Source organism: Hirsutella rhossiliensis (assembly GCF_020360975.1).
Source record: "Hirsutella rhossiliensis strain HR02 chromosome Unknown scaffold00011, whole genome shotgun sequence".
NCBI classification, from domain to species: domain Eukaryota; kingdom Fungi; phylum Ascomycota; class Sordariomycetes; order Hypocreales; family Ophiocordycipitaceae; genus Hirsutella; species Hirsutella rhossiliensis.
Window position 1 is genome coordinate 1,409,605 of NW_025408677.1, and position 11,995 is coordinate 1,421,599.

At 52.2% G+C, this 11,995-nt stretch overlaps 4 protein-coding genes across 4 annotated transcripts; 2 read left to right on the forward strand and 2 right to left on the reverse strand.

The window, feature by feature from the left end:
* Positions 1-356: 356 nt before the first annotated feature.
* HRG_08929 (uncharacterized protein) lies at positions 357-2,398 on the forward strand (the record flags this gene model as incomplete). The annotated part of the gene is made up of 2 exons (XM_044867400.1): positions 357-547; positions 874-2,398. The coding sequence occupies 2 exons, from the start codon at positions 357-359 to the stop codon at positions 2,396-2,398; spliced, it is 1,716 nt and encodes a 571-aa protein (XP_044717421.1).
* Positions 2,399-4,202: 1,804 nt separating this feature from the next.
* Positions 4,203-4,639, forward strand: HRG_08930 (tc5 transposase DNA-binding domain-containing protein; the record flags this gene model as incomplete). Its single annotated transcript, XM_044867401.1, has 2 exons — positions 4,203-4,349; positions 4,376-4,639. The coding sequence occupies 2 exons, from the start codon at positions 4,203-4,205 to the stop codon at positions 4,637-4,639; spliced, it is 411 nt and encodes a 136-aa protein (XP_044717422.1).
* Positions 4,640-5,171: 532 nt separating this feature from the next.
* On the reverse strand, positions 5,172-7,541 carry HRG_08931 (DDE superfamily endonuclease domain-containing protein; the record flags this gene model as incomplete). The annotated part of the gene is made up of 6 exons (XM_044867402.1): positions 5,172-5,667; positions 5,733-6,011; positions 6,259-6,644; positions 6,674-6,811; positions 6,865-7,406; positions 7,463-7,541. The coding sequence occupies 6 exons, from the start codon at positions 7,539-7,541 to the stop codon at positions 5,172-5,174; spliced, it is 1,920 nt and encodes a 639-aa protein (XP_044717423.1).
* Positions 7,542-9,614: 2,073 nt separating this feature from the next.
* Positions 9,615-11,768, reverse strand: HRG_08932 (PIF1-like helicase domain-containing protein; the record flags this gene model as incomplete). Its single annotated transcript, XM_044867403.1, has 2 exons — positions 9,615-9,937; positions 11,549-11,768. The coding sequence occupies 2 exons, from the start codon at positions 11,766-11,768 to the stop codon at positions 9,615-9,617; spliced, it is 543 nt and encodes a 180-aa protein (XP_044717424.1).
* Positions 11,769-11,995: the final 227 nt, after the last annotated feature.

Genomic DNA, 11,995 nt, shown 5'->3' on the forward strand with positions numbered 1-11,995 from the left:
GCCCGAGCAGAAGAAGAAGCAGACAAAAAAGGCCCCTCCCGTCGGCTCGGTGCGAGACTTCCCATGCCGTCCTTGCGTCACACGCGCCACCAAGACTCCCGGCCATGAATGTGCCTCCCAGGACAGTACGTTGATTGTCCCCTGTAGTATACGTCTGCCTCACTAATTTGCCGGGATAGATACCGGTGCTGCGTGCTGGGACTGCGCAAAGAACGCTCACACGTGCAGGCCAGTATGAGACCTTTGTTTGCTCCAAAGAAGCGAGAAATTAATCGAGTTGAATGTTCTAGGTCCCTGCTGGGGCTGTTGCTGCCGTGCGTGCCTTTGGGACGTGAATCGGCATCTCAAGCTTGCAGATGCCGAACCCGATGACACCTGGCGCATCGCTGCGCAGCGAGCAGCACAACAGCTACGTGCTTGCGGTGGTAGTGCGGCTCTTTCTACCGCTTCAGGACCAGCTCCGCTTTGGCCCCGAAGAGCGGAAGCTTATGGCGTTAGAAACCATCGCTGAGGCTGCTCGGCTCTGGATTGTGAGCGAACTGAAGTTGTGAGTTGCATTTCGGCTGCTAACTGAATATAGCAGCTAACAAGCCGGAGGATGAGGACGAGGAGAATGTATAGATAGAATAAGGGAACACATTAAAGCGTTGGAATTACCGTGCGGTATTTTCGCCATAGGCGACTGATATGTTTGTGACGAGAGACGCGCTGCTGGTCCGCAGCGGCCCCGTAGCTGTGACTACACCTGCCGTAACGCCAAATTTTCCAACGAAGTTGGGCCGAGATACATAGACCAATGTACCGTGGGGCGGGCCGTTCATGCCGCTAACCCATTTTGACTCTCGCGCGGTGACTTTTTGGGTTTTGCAACAGTGACCCCTATAGCCTGCCGTATCCCAGAGTCAAGGGCAAGGTGCTGAAACCACTGTCGCACAAGTCGCCGCAACTGAGTCCCAGAGTCAAGGGCAAGGTGCTGAAACCAGGAGGTTCCACCATCGCGGGGCGTGTTGGCACTATCACGTGGGCCGATAATGTCGCGGAGACCTTTGCGCAGGACGACGCCTCTACCATGGACCGGGTTGCAGCCGTGACAAGCCTCATACCCTTCGTGGGCTGCGGTACGCAGCTAGGGGCGTATGCAGGAGATGGCGAGATCACCGTATTGGAAGGAATCGACACGGCCTTGTGCGGTCTTGGCGATGCCTTGCTGCTGGGCGTTGCTACGGCTCCTTTCGGGGCGGTGGTTCGTTTGTCTCGGACCATCATTAGCGCGATTGCTGCCTGGGGGCATTCGTCGAGTCCCTTGCCGCAGAAGCCGAGTCCCTTGCCACAAAATCCGAGTCCCTTGCCGCAGGAGCCGACGAGTTACTTGCCGCATATGCCGAGTCGGAGCGACATACAAAGCCTGCGAGACGGACTTTGGCGGTACTTTATTAATCGTGAAGTCTTAAATTTTATCTCTTCCGAGGCCTTCAAGAACAAGCTGGAGAGTGCTCTCACCATAGTGTCCTTGCGCAACTTATCCCGAGGTGCGCAGGCCATCGGCCTGATTTTGGCCGGCCAAGAAGTATCCGAGGAATTTCTGATGACCGACCCGATGTATGATGAGGCCGACCAGTTCACCGACCCGTGGAATGCGACCAGGCAGGAAGCCGTGCCCCCCGACAATCAGGAGTTAGCCCAGACTCCAGCTGAAACCGCCAAGGCTATTTCTAAGATTATTTCAATTCTGAGCACCAGGAATCTGGACGAGCAGCGCTGGACCCTGTTGCAACTCGTGAAAGAAGGGATGCCCGACGTTATTATTCGCTTGCGAGACGACTTTAACGATAAATTCATCGAATCTCTAACGTCTAACGACATGATCGCACAGTATACACAGGCGCATGCACACTTTGGCGACATTGGTAGACGCGAATCAAACTGGGTAATTGGGAATATCACCCAATACTTCACCTCGGAGGGGAAATACCTAAAGGAAGCCCCGCTTCCACTTCCCAGCGACTTAGCTCTGGCCTATTGGATCGGGTTTACCACAAATTCCTCGCACAAACCAATCATTGACCCAAGGATAACCGACCCGGAGAGATACTACGCCGATACCGTCGGAAAGGTTGATAAAGATATACTCCAGGACCACACACAAGATGTTATGCAACTTCTCCGGGGGGAACTTACGCACGCGCAGCTTCCTAGTGATGGTCCGAAAGAACTATGGGATAAACACCTTCAACTTCTTATTGCTATGCATATTGGAGGTCGAACTACTCCTGGTAAAAAACACTATTTATGGAGCTCTGGGATTATTAATGCGTTCCCTGACCCAGCCACAGGGCCGGATCCAGGGACCCGAGAAGCTCTACGCATTGAAAGGGCTCTTCGACAGGGCGGGACCTAGCCACAGGGCCGGATCCAGGGACCCGAGAAGCACAAAATACAGGTCACGTTTGGAGTCGAGTCCAGTGGTTTTCGATCCAGTCAATTCTAATCAATCGATATTAACGGATTGATTGAATTAACCAGGAAGATTGTTGTTGGAGGACTCCAGTGGGATCTGGAAGGTTCCATGGATATGGCGACTCCGTCGCCTAAGTCTATATAGACTCGGATCATCATCACATCTGTAGCTAGATAGACAAGCATCAATAGATTGCTCACTCATCCTTTCCAATCCGCAGGTGCGGACAACAAGTGATGCTCTACTTGTTTGTCTCCTAGATCGTTCCCAGCCTCACTTAACAGCACGTGAGAGAGGGCCAGACAGGGCCCCTGGCTCCAGGGTCCGACAACGACGGCATTGATCAGTCGCGTGACCCTGGAAACGGGCGTCACGATGTCATTGCCCGCATCGGTCCCTGTCTATATTGCTTTTTGATCCTATTCGGCTCAGCCCTACGAAAGTCAGCTGGACCTCTTACCTCACGAGACGTGATCCCAGACCAAACGCCGCGGTTGGTATGCCATCTGTCAAGCCGGGTACCCCACGACCTTCCGATCTCGAAGCGTCTCCGGGCACGCTTTGCGAGGTTGCTAGCTCCGTAAAGCTCTTACTCCACCGACCAAGTTACAGCTATGCATTGACCCCCCCGTGCCTCCGTTGCTCCTTCCTGGCCATTCGTTCGATGATAAAAACGGTGTATTTCTTCCGTTTAACCCCGATCGGTTAAGCATAGTATCCTTTTATTTGGTTATTCTTTTCTTTACTCCGTCCCTCTAGCGGGGGGTATCAAGATTTCGCTTAAAGAGGTTCGCTCGATGGAAGATCAGGAACGCCAACCCGCGCGATACCGTGCCAGAAGGGGGCCTAGAGATGAGCCAGTTAGAGTGCTTTTCGACGAGGCAACTCTATAGGCACTCCGCGAGCCCTAGCAGGAGCCCGCTCGAATTTCGCTCGACGAAATTCGCCGTACGTTGCATGGCCTAGATCGCCAGCGAGCCGAAGAAAGAGCCCGCCGGGGACAAGGAGTTCCCCAGCAGGAAGCCACGGCGCTGCAGCCCCGAAATGGGAAAGCTATAGTACCCCTTGAGGAAATCGTCGGTATACTAACGATCTACGACTCACTTAGTAGGAAAGAAGCGAGAGTACTTGCGCAACTTCGCACAGGCAAATCGAGACTCAATAGTTACCTTCATGGAATACAGGCGGCAGAAAGCGACCTATGTGGCTATGGTCAAGCAATCGAGACAGTGGAGCACTTCCTCTTTCGATGTAAGGCATGGATCTCTGAAAGAGAAAGCATGATGAAATGCAATCGAACTAAGATAGGAAATCTGTCTTTCTTCCTAGGAGGGAAGTCGATGTCCGATGGCGACAAATGGAAGCCGAACCTACCAGCAGTACGCGCTACGATCAAATTCGCGATGGCAACCGGGAGACTAGACACGGACCAACGATAACAGTACTAGCAAACCAGAGTGCACAGTACTAGCACCATACAGCCTCTCATTGACAGACCGGGCTTCAGCTGCTGAGAATAGGATGCTGAACACTTGGAGAAATGGGCCTTCAAGCAGGCCTGTCAACGGCGAAATTGGAGGCTGAAATGTACGGATAGGAGCAAAATGTGGGGCTTCTAGGTGTTGCAGTCGAAAGTGGAGGATCTGTAAATAGCTTAGTGTCGCGGCCCTCTAGGGTTGGTCCCTCCGGGCGGAATAAATTGCATTGCATTGCATTGCACTTATGGCAAGACAAACCGAGCACAATGACGGCGACGGGAGACCAATTGGTTCCACGCGAAGAACGGGTCCTGCTCGCCGTCAGGGCCTATCAGCAGGGCCAATTCGAAAGTACCCGCAAGGCAGCGGCCGCATACGACGTCCTCAATCGACAGTATCTGATCGACTGCGCGGTGTCATTCGCCGACGCGACGCTCAGGTGAACAACCTAAAGTTGACGGCGACGGAAGAGACTGCCCTAGTACAATGGATCTTGTCGATGGACGAGCGAGGAATGCCGCCGACAGTGGCTTACACTCGTCGGATGGCCAACTTATTGCTTTCCGAGCGAGGCAAAGATCCTGTCGGGGAGAACTGGGTGCGGAAGTTTGTTGGCCGCCACGGCGAAATCAAGGCAAAGTACTCTCGCCGATACGATTATCAACGCGCCAAATGCGAAGACCCCCAAAAGATCCAAGGATAGTACGATCGAGTCGCGGCGACGAAACAGAAATGGGGGATTCTTGACGAGGATGTCTATAACTTTTAATGAGACGGGGTTTCAAACAGTGTGTCCATTAACCAAGTTACCTGACTTGGTTGCTTGAGATTGGTTGATTATGTAACAAGTAACCACGAGTAACATCCACTCCGACCAACCAAAAGTAAGCCTTTCTGCCTTACTCGGGTTAACTCGAAGTTGCTCGACTAAATTACCGTATTAGGCAAAGAGAGCCCATTTTGGTTGGCCAGAAAGGCCATGTACTCGGGGGGTTGACTAGCAGGGGTCCGCAAGGCCCCCCCCTCTCCTACGGAGAGGGGGTCACAAAACTTGTTTCTTTGACGGTCGTGTTTCCCTCTATCGCAACTTCAATCTACCGCCACGCCGTCAATTGGGCTTCTTAGGGATTGAAACAAAGATACAGTGTCTATTAGGTACTATAGAATTTAGGTGTCAAGTCTCGTGAGAATTGGTTCAGTCGTTGGTGTTACTAGTAAATTACAAATCTAATGCTCTAGGCCTGACGCACGCGCGTCTTTGGTACAGCAATTCGTCTACCATATATAACAACCTCCGGCTCATCCTCTTCTTCATTATCCTCGTCGCTGTATACACCCACGATAACGCGTTCCTCCTTGAGCTCGGCCTGGATCGCCGCCTCGTCTTCTTCGTTCAATTGCACCGGCTGCCGTGGCGGAAGCTGCTCGAGTGGAAGCTGCGATAGTGGTGGTCTCGCAATACGCGGGCGTTGGCGCTGTGTTGTTATGATCTGAATGTCATCCTCATCATCGTCGCTATTAGGCGCGAGATCCGGCTCTGAAGAAAGCAGCATAGATATATAGTCATGATCGATATCAGAGTCTTCGTCGGCCACGTTGGCAGCAGCTTGTGCCCGCGCCTCCTCCTGAGCTTGTGACCAGGCCACGATATCAGGAAGAGCTGTGAGATCGCCTTTAGGTGTGTTGCCCATAGGAAATACCGGTAGCCCTCCGTAGCCGTAGTCCAGCGCTCTTGAAGAGCCTCGCGAGCGACAGCTTCTTCCGGGGTCACGAGTTGTTGAATGTATGTCCTGTACTTGGCCTCTTCTACTGCTTTCGCCGCCACGGCGGCTCCACCGCGTAGACGAGGCTGTGACGCTGTTTGTGCGGCATCCATAGCACGGAGATGTCGAAATTGAGTCTCGCTATCCTTAAGAGCACGCTTGGCACTAGCCTCTTGGTCTTCTTGCTGCCGGGCGGCCGCTTTCTCGTAGTTGCTGTATCGTAAAGGCGCCATCGTCAACGCCTCGGATTCGGCGTAGGGTCTTGGTTCTGCGCCTCTCTCGCTGGATACGGTCTTGCTGATGCTGTATAAACTGTGTATGAGCCGATTGTGTTAAAATCGCAAGATCAAGACAGGCTGACGCGTTATTAACGATCTCTCTCGTCGGGCTGCTTAGGATACCGAGTTTTTTCCGACTGGCTTCAAGATCACTCTTTACCTTACGTGGTGTCACCAAATTCCTCGCTAAAAGCTGTGGGAAAATAGGCTCCTGTCGGTCTTTAGAGGCAGCTCGTAATGGACCTAGCACCACTTCAGGATCAGGAGGCCATAGCCCGGACTGTTCAAAGCCCACAAAGATATAACAAGCCTTAAACGCGGCGCTGAATAGCTCATTCCATTGGCAGAGAAAGTCGAATCTCGAGATGCGTGTGCCGCCACCGATAACGAACTTCTTTAAGGCTCCTTGTTGTGCACGTTTGAGATGTTGATAGACGCCAACGTCAAGAGGTTGTAGGAGGTGGCTTGTATGCGATGGTAGCTTGAACGGTACGATCTCGAACATCTCGCAATACCAGATAAATTCAGGGTCCTCGTGTGCAGCAAATCCATCCATAACGAGCAGCCGGAAGACCGTCTTCGTCTTCTGAGTGTAGAATGTACGCCGTTCCCCATTGCTCTTATCCCAGCCTTCCCGTGTGATTGTAGCCGGGTAGCCGAACCAGTTCTCGATAGTATGGCCTTTAAAGGAGCTACTCTAGCAAAGGAGTAGCGGTTGAAGTGCTGAAGCCACTGGAACGCCCGCTGGCTATTGTTATATCCTGTTGTTGTATATGTAACGACAACGTCGTCGCTAATTGTAGCCATCGTGTATTCTTCAAGGAGGACTTTGCACTAAGGATAAGGAAAGAAGGAATGGCTTTCCCGGCGGCACTGATGGCATCCACTGATGTTAACGACTCCTTATTCCCAGGCTGGAAGAAGACGGGCCTTCTGCTCCTCTTCATCCGTAATGACACTAGCTTTAGGGAGCCCTTCATCCACCCAAGCTGAAGAGGGGTTTCGTCGAAATTCCATAGATTTTCTGGCGTTATTCTGAGCTCCTTGATAACGGCCTGATATTCGTGGAACCAAGCCTCAAGCTCGTCAACCTCAAGCTCGGCGCCGGCGCGAGTGATCTCCTGGATCCTAGCCCTCCTGATGGCAAGCTCTGGATGCCGCCGTTTAAAGCGAGTAAGCCACGATCTCGACACCTGAGAAGTTAAGCCCTGACGGCGATGATGGCGGATAAAGTTGGCCTTATTGATGAGGCATGCCTCCGTGAGTGCGAAAGTGCCGCCTTCGACGAGTCTTGCGTATGAGAGTAGACTCTTCTCTTCAGCATCGGTAAGAGCAGTAGGGCGCCTCCTTTCCCCGCTTGGAAGAGCCAGATTGGCGCGAAGAAGCCAGATATACTTCTTTACGAGGCCTTCATTGGTCTTGTGTATCACTGCGAGCTCGTTGATTGTCAAGACGCGCGGAGGCGCGGATTTGCGCGTGTTGTACGCGTTAGCGAGTCGCCGTCAAGATATTCTCGCGCCGCATTCGCCGCACGCAAGCTCTGATCAGGCTGAAAATTTGGCATCATGGAAATGAAGTATGGTTAACGATATTGCGAAAGTTTTGAGACTTGATAGCATCAATTGACGGCGTGGCGGTAGATTGAAGTTGCGATAGAGGGAAACACGACCGTCAAAGAAACAAGTTTTGTGACCCCCTCTCCGTAGGAGAGGGGGGGGCCTTGCGGACCCCTGCTAGTCAACCCCCCGAGTACCCTGATTACCTATTTTCCCAGCCCCAAAATCTCGCGAACTCGATACAGGTGAGGCATGTTACGGCCAGGCACATACGAGCCTTGACGGCTATAAAGATGTATTGGCACTATGAACGAAGGACTCAAAGCTAAGGAGGAAAGAAAGACTAGACTACACGATCGAGCTGGCCCTTATGTGCATATGCACGAGGTCGCACGTGGACACGTGATGCTGCCTGTGCACGTGCGACCGGTGAGGCTCTGCGCTGGCGGCTCTATTGTCGGGCGGTGCGCGCGTAACAAGGCAGGCCGACTGCGGCTTGCGTCAAAATCCCCCAAGGAATGAAGTTGGAAATGCAACGAGAGATATGCGGGCGGCGTGAAGGTTTTGATCATGGAAAGTTAACGCGGCAGTTTTTTTTGTGATGATTCGGTGGTAGGCGAAGTAGTCTAGGGTATCCGGTTCTGCATCGCGTCGTTTATGCTGTGCAACCCGTCGATAAAAAGCAATGTCAGACTAAAGTGGAGCAGAAGATCCCTATGAGTCGGGTAGCGAGAGACTCTTGGTTTCCGAACGGAATTTATCGCTCTTACATCAGTAGAGGGTGCAAATGCTGTTGCTGCCTGCAGGCAGCAGCTCCGTTTAGTCGTGAATGAGCTTGATCCTGACAGAAGGTCTCCACAGACCAACGAAATCGACTCAATTCAAGATGATGGAGCAGCGATTGAACATCACAAGCACCTATTTAGAAGCTATGTGTGACCTTACGGTAAGGGGAAGGAAAATACTTCGAACACCCGTTAAGTTGCCAATGCGAGGGACTTAACGGCTGAATATCCAGCCCGAAGGGTGGATATCGTATACCTGCATTCGACTTTCTTAAGGGGGACCCCCTAGAACCCCCCTTCCACCTGCAGTGGCCAGCCAGCTGTATAAACCACTTCCTGGTAGGCCCAGTCTAACTATATACCCTATATCGTACCTTCCTCTTCCCTGTAGCTTGTAGAAGACGACGTTTAGTCACAGTAGAATGGTGGATACGGTGGATCGCTCAGCTGTTGACCCTGACGCCGTTGTTGGTCAGCGAGGCGCATCTTCATCCCTGTCTCATAGTTAGCCGTGAATGCAGTACGTAGGAAACGCAGGCGTATAACCTTCCGTCGGCGTGTGGTTATAGAGGCTCTAGCGATCGAAAGGCGCCTCAAGGAGTAAGCCTTAGAGCGAGGTAACCCGTGAGACGGCAACATAGCTAATACCGGCCTGGAAGTCGCGTGTAGCGAGATCAGTAACTATTTTATCCTTTGTTAGGCTCTGGCATTTATGAACAGTAATAGCAAACGCTACGATTAGGGGAAACTGCGTGCGAGCGCAGGTCTCGTTACCTATAAGGAAGTCTCGCCTAAGTGGGAGGATGGGTGAGATTTTCCTGCCCTCGCTAGTTGTTAGATATGGCGGTCCGTCGTAGCTATCAAAGTCCACCATAATAACGGCTGGGGTGTCTTCTAATAGATTGGCGCCGGCGCTCTAGGCGATATCGTATATAGTACCCTGAGCACCGTTAACTAGGCTAGCTAGTTGCCATAGATTAGTAGTGAGCATCACCCTGGTGCCCTTAGCAATAGGGAACTTATTAGATAGATTGCCAGCATTTTCGCTTAATGCCTGCCACGCGCCCTTGCCCTGATTCTTTTCCCCCACCTGTATTGCCGGGGCTTTAAGGTGCACTATATGCTCTTGGTTGTATTGGTTAACTCGGGCCTTTGTAGAATACACTCGCAAAGCGGTCCTAAAGCTGTCAACCTCGCCCTGCGTTAACCTGGCCTATACCCGATTGCTAAGGAGGTTCTAGGACGGTATAGATAACTTGACTTCACGTAGTTCCTGCAGCGCCTGACGGAACTGGGCTAATCATCACCAGCCTGGCGCTGTACCGTGGTAAGGAAGACGGTGCGGTTAAATAAACGGTAGGCCACCTGCCCTCTCCTTTCCGACGAAGACAGGCAGGTGCTAGTCGAATACAGGGGCTTCTGTCGGACTGGTGGTAATTGGAAGAAATCGCCCACTAGCAGGACGCTCACACCACCAAAGAACTCGAGGTTACGCTGTGGAAAGGCCTGCCGCAGACGGGAATCGATCCGCGCGAGCTGCTCAAGCCCTAGCATGCTCTTTTCATCGACAACGAGGTATTTAATGTGCCGTAGGCGGGACTGAAGGGCGGCTGCGTCGGCTGGGGGAAGGTCGGTAAAAGTGCCTCCTACTGGGAGGCGTAGCAAAGAATGAATGGTGCTGCCCTGTATCTGGTTACTCGCAACGCCTGTTGGCGCCACGCGGCAAATAGGGCTAAGATTCGGTAGGGCGCTTGCTTGAAGATGGGATGAAAGCACCTTAATAAGGAATGACTTGCCTATACCACCACCGCCATCAACGTGGAGAAGGATTTGAGTAGGATTTTGCGCTTAGAAGTGACCCATAAATATGTCGTACACGAGCCGTTGTTGCGGATTTAGCGTATTACGCTAGTAAGGGCCAAGGACCTCCATATCGTTGGCCATAGGGTGGCTAGCGATAAGGTCTTTCTAGTAGCTATCTCGAAGTTCCGGATATATACCCACATGCCGTGTCCAGTCGTAATTGACGTCGATGTCGCGGCGGCCAAGAACGTTAAGATCTTCCTAGGTAGGGGGGTTCCTAGGTAAAAGGGCGGCGAGGCGAATCCAGTCTTCGTCATCAAATTCTTCCTCCATAGGCAGAGCCTCGTATTGATCATCTTGGGGCTATAATGGAGCGTCTTTTGGCTGACCGTAATGGTCATCACTATAACTGTGGTGCAGCCAACAATAGGAGAATGCCTCAGCGTGAGAACCAAAAAGCTGGCCGTTAACTGTAAGGAGATCATTAACCCGCCGATGTGGGTGGTTTAATGTTAGCTTTACACGATAGTAATCTGGCCACTATTGACCTTCTGGATTAGCCTAATAGCGAGGAAAGTAAACCAGCACACGAGGCCTGCCGTTTATGTTGCCTGGCTGCCATGGCTTCTACTTGGAAGGGTGCCTAGGGCGGAAATTCCAGCATTTTAGGAAGGAGACATAACTTAGGTCCGCCAGGGCTTCCGGGCGTTAGGTGTACTTTTCGTAAATGTTTAGGGCCTCGTCAACCTCATCGCCGTCAATACGGAGGGAGCGGGAATGTCTGTCAGGGTTACGATAGTCGACGTATAGGCAGGTTCGTGACCCTTCCTATAACGGCAGGCCGAGGAGCAAGTGGCTGACCTCCTGCTTCGAGTAATCCCGCTTAGCAACTAGCTAATTTAGGAGCTTTGACGTGAAGGAAATTAGGGGGTTGTGGTCCTTGACCCGGGGCATCAGCGCCCTCCCGATTTAGGCAAAAGACTCGCTCTTCTTTTCCGACTTAGAGCAGTATTTGGCCGCGTAATCGATTACTTACTGTAGACTCGTGTAGGGCGAAACATCTATGTTGGCTAGCCACGTAACGGTAAGCAAGCGGTTATAGTGGTTAATCTAGCCATCGTTCCGCTCGCCCCTAAAGCTCTAGTGCTTAGAGTGAGGAACCCTATTAAGGGAGGCTAGTAGGCGCTGGCCGTGAGGAAATCTAAAGCGGCACTCTACCTGCTTGGTATGCTTATTGAGCTGCATGCAGTAGTTGTTGCAGCGGTGGCGTTGCACGCGGTTCAGTACCATCGATAGGAGCTGAACGGTAAGGGGATGCTCTAATAGACTACCGATCAGGGGATTCCCTTCTCTAGGAGCCTATACTCGCTGTGGCTCTGGGTTAACGGCAGATACGTGATATCCCTAGATGCGGGCGAATTGCTTACGGGACTGATCGTTGTCGGGATCTAAGTCTAGGTGGCCACTTAGCCAATATAGGCCGTGGTGGTGACTGGAGCCCCTGCCCTGCCACTCGTAGCGGCCCCAAGAGTCCGTTAGGTTGAACTTCTGCTTCAGGACAATAGTTCTAAATAGCGTATGACGCTTATGGAAGTGGTAAGCAGCGATGTGGGCGTTGTCCCGCAGTAGTTGCCGGGATAGAGCCATCCGCGCCACCTTAGGAGCTGTTTGCCACTCGTTAAATCTAGGCATATAACGGTATAAGGATTCCTAGTAGTAATCGGCTGCACTTGCAGTAGCGAAAAGGCCAGGTTTGCCTAGATTATAGGCATATGCTTCCAATTCCTTCCTCTGCTTATACTAATACGGCCGGGTGCCCCTAATTACCGCGGCTTGGCGCGTGATTGACTGGATTAGAGCCTGAGCCTCCGGCT